Source organism: Apiospora kogelbergensis (genome assembly GCF_038363985.1).
Source record: "Apiospora kogelbergensis strain CBS 113332 chromosome Unknown utg000005l_segment0_segment0, whole genome shotgun sequence".
Lineage (NCBI taxonomy): Eukaryota > Fungi > Ascomycota > Sordariomycetes > Amphisphaeriales > Apiosporaceae > Apiospora > Apiospora kogelbergensis.
Window position 1 is genome coordinate 283,080 of NW_027117422.1, and position 14,389 is coordinate 297,468.

The 14,389-nt window shown below is 52.6% G+C and overlaps 4 protein-coding genes across 4 annotated transcripts; 3 read left to right on the top strand and 1 right to left on the bottom strand.

The window, feature by feature from the left end:
• Positions 1-446: 446 nt before the first annotated feature.
• On the top strand, positions 447-800 carry PG998_006668 (uncharacterized protein; the record flags this gene model as incomplete). The annotated part of the gene is made up of 2 exons (XM_066873484.1): positions 447-511; positions 623-800. 2 exons carry the CDS (start codon positions 447-449, stop codon positions 798-800), a joined length of 243 nt encoding a protein of 80 aa, XP_066729429.1.
• A 1,004-nt stretch (positions 801-1,804) lies between these two features.
• Positions 1,805-3,346, bottom strand: PG998_006669 (uncharacterized protein; the record flags this gene model as incomplete). Its single annotated transcript, XM_066873485.1, has 2 exons — positions 1,805-2,283; positions 3,100-3,346. 2 exons carry the CDS (start codon positions 3,344-3,346, stop codon positions 1,805-1,807), a joined length of 726 nt encoding a protein of 241 aa, XP_066729430.1.
• A 4,307-nt stretch (positions 3,347-7,653) lies between these two features.
• On the top strand, positions 7,654-8,645 carry PG998_006670 (dihydrodipicolinate synthase; the record flags this gene model as incomplete). Its single annotated transcript, XM_066873486.1, has 2 exons — positions 7,654-8,109; positions 8,181-8,645. The coding sequence occupies 2 exons, from the start codon at positions 7,654-7,656 to the stop codon at positions 8,643-8,645; spliced, it is 921 nt and encodes a 306-aa protein (XP_066729431.1).
• Positions 8,646-10,695: 2,050 nt separating this feature from the next.
• PG998_006671 (uncharacterized protein) lies at positions 10,696-12,639 on the top strand (the record flags this gene model as incomplete). Its single annotated transcript, XM_066873487.1, has 6 exons — positions 10,696-10,929; positions 11,009-11,072; positions 11,145-11,354; positions 11,440-11,966; positions 12,032-12,172; positions 12,322-12,639. The coding sequence occupies 6 exons, from the start codon at positions 10,696-10,698 to the stop codon at positions 12,637-12,639; spliced, it is 1,494 nt and encodes a 497-aa protein (XP_066729432.1).
• Between the last annotated feature and the right edge of the window lie 1,750 nt (positions 12,640-14,389).

The following is a 14,389-nucleotide window of genomic DNA, read 5'->3' on the forward strand; positions in this document are numbered from 1 at the left end:
TCGCAGCAGGCGATGTCCAGGGAGTCGCAGAAATTGTTGAACGCCCCTTGGCATCTTGGCCGTGTTGGCAGGTAATCTGATGCTATCTTTCTGTGGTTGCCTGTCTGAATCTATGCATGTTCGAGCAGTGAGGTTCGTTCGGTGGCTACTTGACAGCATTGATACACAACACAGGTACTTGAATTAGATGAGTGAGGCCGACACGCCCTCAGTTTTCTTTAGTTCGCCTGGGAATCACTACCATCTTTCGTGTGATAACAATCTTCTCTCAGGTATATAATTTCTTCAAGGGACCCACGAGTTCTGACATCTTCTGTAGACCAGACCAAACACCTTGGTTCTTAACTCCTTCCCATTCTTAAGACAAACTACTTCAACTTATAACAACCATATCTATACCCATAAGCTAGAGGGTCGAGGTAACTCGTCCTGATACAAGAAACCAGATGCCGAACACGACCAAGAAGTCATCTTCCGCTCAGGAGAAGCGGACTGGACACAAGAAGAAACAGTTGGTACATCCATTTTATGACACCCTTAACAGCGCCTGAAATTTCACAATTGCCCAATTGTGACTTAAGTACATCCAAGGCTAACTTTGACCCTCCCTCTTCACTAAAAGGTCCTCGAAGCGGAGCACAACCTCCAGCATGATTGTCAACACGACTGACGAATCCCCGCCAGCTTCATCGTCGGATGCTCAGGGCCACACTGCCGACCAGGGACCCGATGATGGGGGCGACAGCTCTCATCACGATACCCAGTACTATCTGCAAGGGGTGGGAAGCCAGTTCGACTAATAGAAGAGCATTCCTCGGTAGAGCGTACCAGCACATACCATCTTGTGAGCTGGGACATGGGACCCTTCACTACTGTGGAATCATAAAACTTTGCAAGCGCTGGTCATACGTGAGAGGGGAGAAAACCTATCAAGGGGGTTCGCGTCTATGTATTTAAATCATAATAATATAGACAATTGAGCCACGAAACTCTTTGAAGGTGCTTATCTCGAGAAAATACCGCTTTTACTAACTTATTTTATAAGCATATTATAAGAATAACGGTATAATGAACTACCAGGAGATAGAAGCTACTTTTAACTAGGAACGAAGATGTGTAGAATGATACCCCACCTAAATGAGACCGATGGCATATTTCTGTTCCGGAAACTCATGGTTATTGACGACCTCCGAGCAGACGCCTTTCGCTGTCGTATCTGGAATTAGGTCCAGCATCCACCAACGAGCGATTATATCATCACTAAGATCCTGCATTCGCCGCGACCAGGGCTCATAGAAATCAAAAACTCCGATCCTGCAGAATTCCCCAGGGGCATTGTTTGTTTTTCTCACCACAATACCAAGGATATTTCTGGGTGCTGTAATAGGCAAAAATTCATCTCCCAATAGTGGTATCAGATAGACCGTCTTGCCGTCTTACACCTCGCAATCATCTATTCAATCTATCCTGGTGGGAAATAGTTCCGTACCATTCGGGAATTCGATAGCCACACTTTCAGTGAATTCTGGAATGCGATGTGACGCTGCGTGTTTTCGTAGTTGACTAGACATGATAGCTGAGCACTTTAAATAAAGGACTTCGCGACGAGGCTGGCCAAAAGGCTGAGGCTCCGAAAAGTTTATCTCCGTTTTAAACACATCGGCATGCTTGATATAGCCCGTGCAATCCATGATGCCAACCGGGCTGTCTTTGAGGCCCATAACCAGGTTGGAGCGACCCAGTCCGGTTGGTGACAGAACTGTTGTTTTCCAATTCTCTTGCTGCCAGTTGAGTACCAACAAAGTTAACAAAGTTGAGTCTCAATATCTCGTTTCCACAGGCCAGCAAGGTATTTGTCCCCGTTGACGTTGGCGACTGCTCGCACAATGCCGGCCAAAGCAGGAATCTTGTCCCGTATATATGTCAGGTTCGCAGCGCTGTAGGCTTCCACATTTTCATACCAGACATCACGAATGTTCAACTCTTTTCCGTACGCGAGGCATTGTTCATTCAAGGGTGGAGTGTTCCTGGGAAAGCATTCGGACACGACCATGTCCTTGCACTCCCAAATGGCACCGCGTTTCCCGAAATGGATCGTGCGAGGTGCTAATAGCTTTTCCTTAATTGCCCAACCTCGCGTCATTAAATGTGAGTCGATGATGGAAAGTCTGTAGGCTTCGGGAAACGTAAACTCCTTGGCCTCTCGGATACCTTCAGTAATTGCGTTTACCTGCACACCATCATTAAAATATGGTGCTTTGACGAAGCATCCTCCATACACATCTGTCGTAGAGGCAGCTGCTATGTTGACATGGGAGCCACTCTAGAGCGATTGCATGAGGTCCGATTCCTTCCGCCAGTCATCATCATCATCTTGCACAATGAACAGCGAGTCTATCCATATATAGGATATCCCAAGCGCCTTTGCAATCTGGAAACTCTCGGTGAATGTTCTTGGAAGAGACCCCATGGGGATACCCGTTGTCAAGTCTAAAAAGTTGCGCTTTGTCAGCTGTATGAAAGGGCGACTCCCCCAACAATAACTTAGTGTCGCATATCTCAATGGGGCGCCTAAATCTCCCCAGTCTGCGGTGATCTCCACTCGAGGGGCCTTATTGGCAATGGATACCAATCGTGTAGGATACCCGTGGTTCTTCATGACAGACTTGCAGGAATCGTGAGACTCCAAACACGTCAGCAGCCATGAATTTGATACATCCAAGATATCCTCGTTCTGACTGGGACGTAACTCTTCCTCGACAGAACAGCAATCGAATGTTGTTAAGGCACGCCCGGAATGAAGTGCGATAGATGTCTTACTTGGAAGATTCACCCACATCTTATACTGACTTCTAAGGTCCCAATGCTTAAACAACAGAGAGGTTTCCGCCACCTCGCTTAGCTGGTCCAGCCGGACCTCTATGCGGCGGAATACATCGAGGAGATGGTTGTATTTCAAAAACTGTAATAGGAATGCGCAGAACTTGCATCCGCATCGAGTCGACGCTTCCATTGCCACGATATGGTGAGATCCGGTACGCCCGGATGCTTGGGCGGGATGACAGTTTCGTAAGGGCCAGTTGTCAAACATATTCTAACATTTGTCGCAAAATCCGTTCGCCACATGCATGTCTGATGCCAGCTCGCAAATTCGTTGCTCAATGCTGGCCTCGTCAAGAGTGTCGGAGGTCACAATCTGAATGAGTGGATCTTCTTCGGTGAGTAGATCCCCATCTACTACCATATAATTATCGTACCACCCGCGCAGAGCTTGAGTTTCTGAGTCCATCGTGTCACCTTCGACTTCATTTGGGGATCCAGACACGACGCCATTAGGTCCAGACATTTCGAAGTTTGGTGGGCGATGGTGAGAAGGATCCGAGATGCGGTAAAGAGGAATTACCCCGCTGTCAGATTTTCCCGCGAGTGGTCTCTTCAGAGGCAGCTGACTGATAAGCGAACATTCAGGCACTTCTCTTGTACCAACCTTTCTTTGGTTGGAGGTAAGCTATTGGCTCGGCTCTACAGTAGCCCACATATTCCTCGGTAGTTGCGTGTTTGGTGACAGTCCCATGGGCAGTTACTTCATTCGCAAGAATAACACCACGAACACCAAAATTTCTGGCCTCTTTTTCGGTTCATTCGCTGGTATATGACCTGCTCTCAGATAATGTTGTTTTACCCGACAAGGCTGTTGCTTGTCCTGGAGACTTAATGAGAATAGGGATCTGGTCGGATGGCAAGGTGGCTTTGCAAACCCCGGCTCAAGTAAGCATGCGTTTTGATATTCGCTATGATGAATTCAACAGCGGTAATGGCTCCGGGCCAGTTTTTAGAATCACATCTTTTGACAGTTTCTTTTGAACAGACCCAACGCTGGCACACAGTGCGGGACGAGAGCCTCGTACCACTGGCCACTGAAAATAGTCGTGGATTACCAAATTAAGCCTCTGCAACTCGCGGATGTCTTTCTTTGGCGATTTCTTGGTACATCGAGTATCGTGTTTGCTTGCTTGCTTGGCGTTTTCTTAAATAGTGTCATGGGTCCTTTGACTCCTTTGTGGTTTATAAGAGACAGATGTAAATCTTAATTAGGCAGCACAAAAGGGGCATCTTTAATCTTGTTTTCTTCCAGGCTGGCTATTACGAACATGTACACTCGAACGGTGAAATGTTCCAAAGCGTCCCATCAGCTCAGTTAAATACTTAAGCCTCAAAAAGATTATGTTAGCCAGTGCATGGAGCAGATCGAAAAGAAGTTGGAAAACTCAGAACAGATTTGACATCCTAGTGTCTTCGTGCAATAATCGTCCTGGATTTGGTCATTACGCCCGATCAGCAGCTTGCGTATAATTATAGCTTCCATGCCCCAACTGCCAACCACCCAACCTCCCAGCACAGAGGTGGAGTCAAGTTGGAGAGACAGCCCCGCCTGGCTGCAAAGCTAGCCAGACATCATGCAGTTGGAGGAAAGAAATGAATTGGCCGGAGACTGCAGGTCGGCCCAGTACCTTGATATAGGTTAGTGACGCCTGGGCGGCTGTGGTACTTTCGGTGGACGAAGCATATAGCCCGCAGATATATATTATCACCGTTTGAGACCCGGGGAAGTGGATATGTAAGTGGAGTGATTGTTCAATATCACCCTGTTGGGGGGAAGCGTCTTCGCCATTGACGATACAAGTCTTTGCTGTCATGGGCCATGCCACATTGCTTTCACTCCCATTGCCGTTCTTGTGGAACTGAAGACTCGGAGATGCTGAAATTACAGCATCCAGGGATCCACTTGAGAATGGGATTAATGTCTCGAGTATACTAGCCCACCTTTGGTGGCGGAAGTGCTGGATGTTGAGTTACTCCGGGACTTGCTTAGAGGCTGCCCAATGGCCTTGAAGTTCAACCCCTGTCAACGTAACATTCTCTCTAATTCTTACCCCCTCACAGCTCAGGAGTCATAATACGTGGGGGCATCATAGCCGTAGCCAAGTGTTGGGACCGGCGGCTCCTTTCAATAAAACCCGAGCTTCCTTCCGAGGTAGTGGGTTTCCTTGGCACGGGGTCGGCGCTGGAGCGGTATTTTCAAGCGAAGGCCCCAGATGTGAATGGCAGACGCCTCTTCATTGGTAATAAAAGTTCCCGTGTGGTGGTTGCATTGGGGTTCAGGCCATCATAGCTGGGTCTGATCAGTTGCTTCACCCTCTGTCAAGACGCGTATTGCCAAGCGAGTGTGTTTCGTCAAACGTTTGTCATGATTACAAAGCCATACAGTGAGCACGAGTACAATTCTGAAAAAAGAAATGAACAAACACCCCCCTCGCATATCATATCACCCCGTCGCTGGAAATTGACGGCATAACACCTTACGGGAAAAGGTAGGTGGAAACGGTGGGCATGATCAGACTCCGCAATACCCGCGGGGGTAATCAAGAGGCATCGATCTCGGATTTGTGGTTATGAAGCTGTGTTTTCTCCTCGGGTAATTTTGCTGAGCCGCCGTGCACAGAAGCCGCTGATCGGAGGTCTGGATCCCCTCATGGTACGCTGCGTTCTTTGCTTATGCACTTGGCCCAAAAGCGACTGCCGGGTGGCGGTGTTGTGCATGAAACTGGGAAACATCGGCCCATTTCACAGACCAATAGTTCGAGAGATGCAGGATGACTTGCATCTCCCACTCATCCGGATCCGACGATATGACATTGTCGTAATTATACATACGGGACGGAAGAATACCGTCCTCTCGTGTTATTCTTTCTGCTGCATGACGGGCGGGACTTTTGGAAATGCCGCCGCCTAAATCAGCGAGTTTTTCGGCGACAAACTACAGCCCCCCCGCCACCCTTGAGGGACTGGATGAAATCGTAGCTAAGTATGCAGACCTGCCGATACGGACGTTGCTGCATCACGTGTCATGATGTCCATATTGCCAAGGTAATTGTTGAGAGGTCCGAGGAACGATTCAATTATGGCCATGTGTCGGTGTCGTTGCCGATCCTGGTGAGGAAGCGTCCAGACCTCTCCCTCCTCCTCTGGATGCGGGGTCTAATTAGGGATCCCCATTGCATCTCCACAGTGTCGGGACAACAACATCATAAGAGCACCAATCCTCTGAGCTTCTTTCGTCTTGCTTGATTCATGTCGTGGGGGTCCAGCCTACCATAAATTCTCGTAACCTCATGATGGGGTAATAGTCCCAGCATTGGGTAGCTATCCAAATTTTCAGTCGTGTGACCGTTTTTACAAGGACTTCGGCTTCGTCAGGCTGACCCCCAAAACCTCACTACCCCCACCGATCAAGCAACGCCAGAGACCTAATTTTGGACACCACCACCAACCACCCCTTGCTTGTTGAAGTGCGCATTGGTGTCGCTGATCACGAGGATCATGTTGAACGGTCAATTGGGTCGAGCCGGAATCAATGTCATATCTCACAGGCTGCGGCTCTGGGAAACGACTGGCTACAAACCCGACCGGCGGCCAGGGCTTCTGCAATCCACGTAAGCAGAGGATGTCTGCCACGTCCCCTCTGTCAGTCCAAGTTGGGGGTCAACACAAATGACAAAAGAACCAAGCATCACGAGACGTGTCATAATCTTGATTGGCTTCGGCCAGGTTGGTGGAACAAGCGCCCGACAGTTTCCGTCAATCGAACAGTTCAGGGCTTTCATGGAGGGTCAATATGTAAGCAATGACCCCCACGTTTTTCTTCCTTGCCATGTTCAGTCTGGCCACTGCCCGAGGGCACTGCAAGGTACAGCCTAGGTTAATTATAGGGGGTCAGGTCAGCAGGGAGGGGTTGTGCTGGATGGGATGGAGACCAGAGCCTTGGCGTGGGGTAGCACCGTCTAACACCTGGGTTGGGGTTCCAACTTCACGCAACGCAGAACTCCTGGACCTCCTACAACCGGTTTAGATCACGGGCGAAGTCGGGCGAAGAACGGCGATTCGAGCCTTGTGTCGCGAACAAGTGCTTACATGTCACGCAATTGAGGTGGTATAGGCCACTTCGTGTGTTCGGAAGAGTATTTTGGCTAGGTGTCAATCGCCCAACAGCCAACAAGCTGGAGCCGCATTGGCCTGCATGTCGATTTCACCCCGCTTACCCACCCAATCCATCGGGCGTCGTCCGGGGCGTCCCTCGGCATCCAATATCCAACAAAGGAACATGGCCCAATCCATACCGACTCGATTGGCGTCAGTGCTGGCAGCCGTCGGCCTGTCTCCGGTCGAGCCACCACACCTCATGACCAGGAAGAGGGTGGGAGGCTACACAAGCACAACGTGGGCCAACGCATCCCGCCTGCATACCAAGGGCGTCGCTCCTCCCACTGATCCCGGCTCCAGGGCTCTGGCCCATCGCCCTCGCTTCCCTCAGAGCTCCATAGTAAAGTTCATTATATATATTAATACTTAATTCCCTGAAACAAAAAAAAACCCAAAATCGAAAGATCGGTGACCTAATCTTTTAGAAATTCTTTGAACACGATCTAAACGTGAAGACGATATTCAGTCCCCGCTGCTTGACCAAACTCTATTTGCATCTAGCTCAACCCCATCCCTCTGAGGGCCCGTTTTCTGCTCTTCATAACAGTCATGCCTCCCTCGGCAGACTTTGGCACTGATCGTATAGTCAACCATTCCTCCCATCACAGCAGGATGTCTCCCATCACCCGTCCCTTAGTACCGGGCATCTACGTGCCCACTGTCCTCTTCTTTGACGACGAAAACGAAGACATCGATACCGACACTGTCCAACGTCACGCCGTCCATCTCGCCCGCGAAGGCGTGGCCGGTATCGCTGTACAAGGATCTAATGGAGAGGCCGTTCATTTGACCTCCCAGGAGCGAGGCCTTGTCACTCGAACCACGAGAGACGCTCTGGACTCGGCAGGCTTCACGCACATGCCCTTGATTGTCGGGTGCGGAGCCCAGTCCACCCGTGAGGCCATACAGCTCTGCAACGAAGCCGCCCATTCGGGCGGGGACTATGCCCTCGTCCTACCTCCTTCATACTACCAGGGCCTGTTCAAGCCGGAGACCATGAAGAGCTTCTTCACAGACCTCGCAGATGCCTCACCCATCCCCATCATCCTCTACAACTACCCACCCGCTGTGGGGGAATCGATCTGAACAGCGATCTGCTTATCGCCTTAGGACGCCACCCCAACATTGTCGGCTGCAAGTTCACCTGCGCCAACACCGGAAAGCTCGCCCGCGTAGCCGCTGCCTTCAGAGGCCCCTCCGCCAATGGAAAGCAGAACGGTTCTGCTGCTGCCGGCAACAGCCAATTCATCTGCTTTGGCGGCTCGGGCGACTTCACGCTACAGACCCTGATCAGTGGCGGGCAGGGCATCATCGGCGGCATCGCCAACCTGGCGCCCAAGACGTGCATCCAGACGATGGAACTCTACCAGCAGGGCAACATCAAGGAGGCCCAGCGCCTGCAGGAGATCCTCGCCCGTGGGGACTGGGCCGCCATCCAGACGGGCCTCGTGGGGACCAAGGTGGCCATGCAGGAGTGCATGGGCTACGGGGGATGGGCACGCAAGCCTCTGCCCCGGCCCGAGGGCGAGGAGAGACGCAAGATGGTGGAAGGCTTCGCTGAGCTGATGGAGCTCGAGAAGAAGCTAGGTGGTTCGACTGCATGAGAGGGGTATGGAAAAGCACTGGAGTTACTGTATTCATTGATTTGATGGTTTCACTGGGCCGATTCGTCAGGTGCCGTCAAAAGCTGTCCCATAAGGGCTATCAAGTTATTCATGCGGCTTTACTACGTGGCCATCCATGCAGTCATACAAGTGTCCCGGTGCTTTATTCTTGATAGAATGGTACCCACCGAATCGTGATGCTGCAATAATTGTTTCTCTTTTTTATGCTCTTCGGTTCAATGTCAAGACATGAGCCCGACAGCAACGATGCTGCAATAAATTGCACTGTACATTTGGGCTGTTGAGCAGCCCTGGTCCTGGGTGACCTAAGCGTGTGTGCGACGATTCGGCAACCGACCGATCCGATTGGGCTGACAGGTCAGTTGGAAGAATGGTAGCTAATTGAGCCATTAAACAGCCTGACGGATACGAGACGTCAAAATATCAAACTATCCTCCGACCGTGGGGGTCGTTCCTTGACTGCCGCGGTTGTAGGGCTTGTCGTCCAGAACAATCAGCAGCCGATCTTTGAACGCCTAGGCCTTGGCAAAGCAACCTTATTTTCCCCTCGCCCGTATCTTGGATGTTTCAAGTAGGAGCCCTAAAAACGAACAGGTCGTTTCCGTTCGTTCCATATCTTTCGATTCTTCCTTCTGTAGCACGCCACAATCAGTCCGTCGGAAATGCGGGTTGCCGTCTGGCGCAGGAGGAGCAAGGGAGGGGATCGGCTGGCAAGGGAATGCGAGCCTCACGGTAGCATTTGCGTGGGGTGGGTGGCAGGCGGGTGGTTTGCCAAACGTGACGCGGATGAGCAGACGACCCAAAGTCAAAGTATAAAGTCCGTGGGGGGATGGATGGATATGCAAGGCCTACATACGCCGTGCGACCGCTATCCGAGTAATTGGTTGGGGTTCCGACGCGAAAAAGTGCAACGATGGAACGATGCGACGATGTGACGATGTGACCGGATACACGGAAATGCATGCCTGCCCCTCCGTACGTACGTACGTACGTATGCTAGCTAGCGCAGTCGGTTTCCTACTCTGCTGTAGGTACATCAATCGCATCTTCAAATGGCGCACTGCTGAGATAGTATTTTTCGAAGGCGACGAGCTCGGCGCCTGAATGCGTGGGTGTGCGTCCATGCGGGCTTCCGACGGAGAAACCGCCCCCAGCCAATCCAAGTGCTTTCCGACCTCCCCTCATCGTCGCTCATCCGCATCTCAATCGATCCCAGCAGTGCTCGATTGGATCAAGAAACCCCCTCCCCCCCGACAGACACCCTGCGACAAACAACCCAGCAAACATGCGCAGATCTCATAAAACCCCCACGGGCGGTAGGCGGCTGGCGGAATGTGACTCTTTCAATGCGTGCACGTACTGACATAGTTCTCTCGGAAACTGCCTTGGTTTCATTGCTGCACTTGTGCCTGGACTTTACAAAAGTGCGGTTCGTGTAGGCAGGGGATGCGGCCATGCGCGCAAAAAACAAGCTTTGCCATATCGAACGAGCCTGTCAATGGAGGAAATGCGATAGCGACAATCGACCCCATCAAGTAACTGAAATGACTACAGCGCCGCCCCAGACAGCACTACCCGACGATACGGTAATACCGCTCACGGCATATGGTGCTTATCAGCAGCCGTCACCAGGGGGGTTCCTGGGCGGGCTGCCTGACTCGGACGACCAAGAGATAACACGGCACGGCCAGCGACCAATGGGGTGGCAGCGAGAGCCTAGAGCAGCAAGCTAGAGGGCCACACTGATAACAACCCCGGAAATGACGGTCTCTCGGATCAGCGGTGGAGCCGCGATAAAGAGTCTGGGAGTCTGGGGATTCATCGAGCCGACTAATACATACCACGCCCTTATCAAACCCGCCCCGCGTCGGGCTATCTGCCGGTGCCGCAGCGCAGGCGGTTGGTTCGTCATATATAGTTGAGTTTGCATGCGCGCATTCTCGCAACTTTATAATTCAATCACACTTTTCGACTTGACTGCTTGCGAAGGGGATTCCGAGGGGCCGCCTTGCAGGAAACCACATACGTCATGGGCGCCACTATCACAACTACACCGACGGCGGACGGCGGCGCCATGCGGCCCGAAGACGACGTTTCGGTCGCCAAGAGCTCCCTGGGCGGCGACAAGGCCCACGACGCCGAGAGCGCCCGCGTGGGTGGCGATGTCGACATCGGAGAGACGGCGAGGGTCGTCGACACCCAGGCGGAGAGGGCTTTGTGTCGCAAATTCGATTTCCGATTATTGCCGGTGTTGGCCGTCATGGTACGTTTTACGCTACCGCCACCACACCATGTACTCACAAGAAGATCAAGACGAAACTGACCTCAATGCGCTTCATCAGTACCTCTTCAACTCTCTCGACAAGGGAAATCTGGGAAATGCACAGACTGATGGAATGTCAGATGGTTAGCCAGCCCCTCCTCGACGACCACCCACATCCTGACTATTTGCATATGCTAATCTGCTGTGCTCAACAGATCTGGGGTTCGCGCCCGGCCAGTACAACCTGATTCTCGGCATCTTCTTCGTGCCCTATGTCTTGTTCGCGCCGCCACTTGCCATGCTTGGCAAGAAGTTTGGGCCTGCCCGAGTCTTGCCAATCCTGATGTGCGCGTTTGGAAGCATGACGCTACTCACGGCGGCCGCCAAGAACTTCAGTGGCATCTTCGCTCTCAGATGGTTTCTCGGTATGGGCTTCCTTTCTTACTAGCTGGAATCGATTCCAGGGAGCAAGTCCTATCGGATCCCCGGCTAACACGTTTTATGTTCTAGGCATGTCCGAAAGCGCCTTCTTCCCCTTGGTCATCTACTACCTGACCACCTTCTACCGCCGAGGCGAGCTCGCCCGCCGCCTGGCCATCTTCTACGCCGCCTCCAACATCGCCAGCGCCTTCAGCGGCCTGCTGGCCTTCGGCGTCTTCCAGATCCACTCGCACCTGATCGACTACCCGTGGCGCTGGCTGTTCATCGTCGAGGGCACGGCGACGGTGCTGTTCTCGCTGTTCGCCTTCTGGTACCTGCCCGCGAGCGCGGCCGAGGCCGGGTTCCTGAACGCCGACGAGAAGGCCCTGGCCTACCACCGCATCCTGGTCGACAGCTCGTCGGTCGTCAACGAGAAGTTCAACCTGCGCGAGTCCCTGAAGGTTTTCAGGCGGCCCACCACCTACGGCTTCCTGCTCATCGAGATCTGCCTCGGCGTGCCCCTGCAGGGCGTCCAGCTCTTCCTGCCGCAGATCGTGCAGCGGCTCAACTACGACAAGGTCAAGACGAACCTGTTCACGGTGGCGCCCAACATCACGGTAGGTTTGCCACGACACCCGATTCTCGTGCCGTAATCGGAGACGTCCACTAACTTGTGGCTTAGGGAGCGGTTATGTTACTGCTGTTGGCTTTCAGCTCTGATCTCTCGAGGATCCGGTTCCCCTTCATCGCCCTGGGCTTCGCCTTCACCTTCATTGGCTTCGTCATCTACGCCACGATCCAAGACGTGTCATCCCAGATCCAAGTGGCCTATTTCGCGACATTCATGATGTGCTGGGGCACCAGCGCCCCTCCGTGATTCTCAGCACCGTAAGCTGCGCCTCTTGCAACATATCTATCTATCCCCCTCTCTTTAGAGAAAGGCGATACTAACCCAAGTGCCTTCTGTCATAGTGGTACAACAACAACGTCGCGCACGAAGGCGAGCGCCTGACCCTGACGTCGGTCGGCGTGCCCCTGGCCAACCTCATGGGCCTCGTGGCCAGCAACGTGTTCCAGACGAAGGACGCGCCCAAGTACGAGCCCGCGCTCATCACCACGGCCGTCTTCGGCGCCGTCGGCTGCCTGGCCTCAGTCTGCCTCGGCGCGTTTATGATGTTCGACAACAAGCGCCGCAACCGCCGGCAGGGTGTCAACCTAACTGCTCGCGACGTTCCGACGCTGAAGCTGAGAGACGGGCCGAGGGTGCCCGAGTTCAGGTGGTTCCTGTAGATAGAAGAGTAGTCTCGAGTCATGGTTATACGACGGCATTTATACCACTTTCACCTTTATGATTGTTCATTCGTCTCGTGTTGGTCCGCATGGGAGCAGGGCAGTCGACGCTGGCTGATGATGCTGTGTATGTGCATGGCGGCGCTAATACAGCCGGTGGGGTATTGGAGTGTCGGGAATGACTGGACTTTCGAGTAGGCCATCGGACATGTTCTGGTGCGGGGGGCTGGGGATTCTTGCGGCAATCCTTTCCCCTTGATCAGCGGAGGTCATACACGGCCAGTGTGCAGTGGTCGATATGGCGACGCAACGAGACTACGGCATAGCCCATCGGGAAAGCATAGTCCGACAGCAACCTCCAGGCGAGAATCTCGGGGGATTCTAATCTGAGACGGATCCACGAGACGCCTTCGTTGTCTGAAGATTTGGAACGCTCTCCAACCAAACGGGCGTCATGGGTCAGTCTACTTCATTGAACCGAAGAGCAAAGAAAGAAATAATGGATCAGTGTACCACTGCTGGATCGACCATCACCGCCTCCCAGGCCGGTCCTCACCTACTCAGGTAGGAAGCCACAGCGTCTATTGGGTGTGAGGTACCCTCAGGACTCGAACAACTCACGAGTCCACTCCAGCTCTGCAAGCGCTCCGCCAAGTCTTCCAATTCGTCAATGGCGTCAGCCGGTGTCCCCAGGCGGTCATATGAGTAAGGCCTTATTGCTCGGAATGGCAGTGATGGACAACGGGGCTGGTGGCGGCGAACTGCAGGACACAAGAACACGAATGGCCTCGTTTCGACACCTGTCGGCTCCGGTGGACCTTGGCATGTCCTGTCGCCGACTACCAAGCCAGATATGACTGTCCAGTTAGGTACTTGAGTAAGGCGTCCCAGCCGGGCATCGTCTGAGCAGCTCTGGACTAGAGACAACTGCTTGGGTCTCCTGCCTACGGTATCACATTTGCGTGTTTTTTTCGGAAGATCTGTACGCAATATCGTGTTGTTCATAAGATCGACATATATCATATCAAACACCCCATGACTGCTGGTGGTCTAAGCACAGCCTCCGCCGCCAAGTAAACTTCCATAGTGGCAAAAGTCTTGGCTTGCAGAGCCCAAACTCCAGTCTAATTCGTTCACTATTGAAAACACCCAACCCGACGGTGCCGGCGCTCCGGAGCAAGAGCGAAGGTCTTGAGTTGACGCGGCCTTCCATTGGAAAGCCAAGAGAGAAAAGGGTGAACTGGGTGACGCTCTAGCTATGGCTGTACGGAAGTCGATTTGAGCCTTTATACCCTTGAATATACGCAGCCGTTATGACGCGCCGGCCTTGCCACACTATCATCTCGAGTGTACATCAATACTGACACTGAGCGTCCCGTATCATAAGGTAGAGTCTAAGAGACATGCAGGGGGTAAGGGGACGTGGTCAGCTCTCATCCTTGGAGCGTGTAAGCCTTAAGTGGGTCAGATCCGAGAGCGATGCTTACCCGAGGTGTCACACGAAGTGTGGGCTCGTCTAATAGAAGGATTTGAGGGGTTTCTATTCTCTTCCGACTGGTCGACTGAGGTTGTTCTCGATAATGCTGCCAAGGGCTCGCGGTGTGTTTTGCCAAGGCTGACATAGTGCTGTCATTTGGGTCAACCAATGCCGAGCATAGCCTGGAATCCGGCGAGCTAGCTACTTGCCACTCGTATTGGGTAAGCGAGTGCGATGGACTAATGTTTGAGTTTGACCATTCAACCTTAAGCA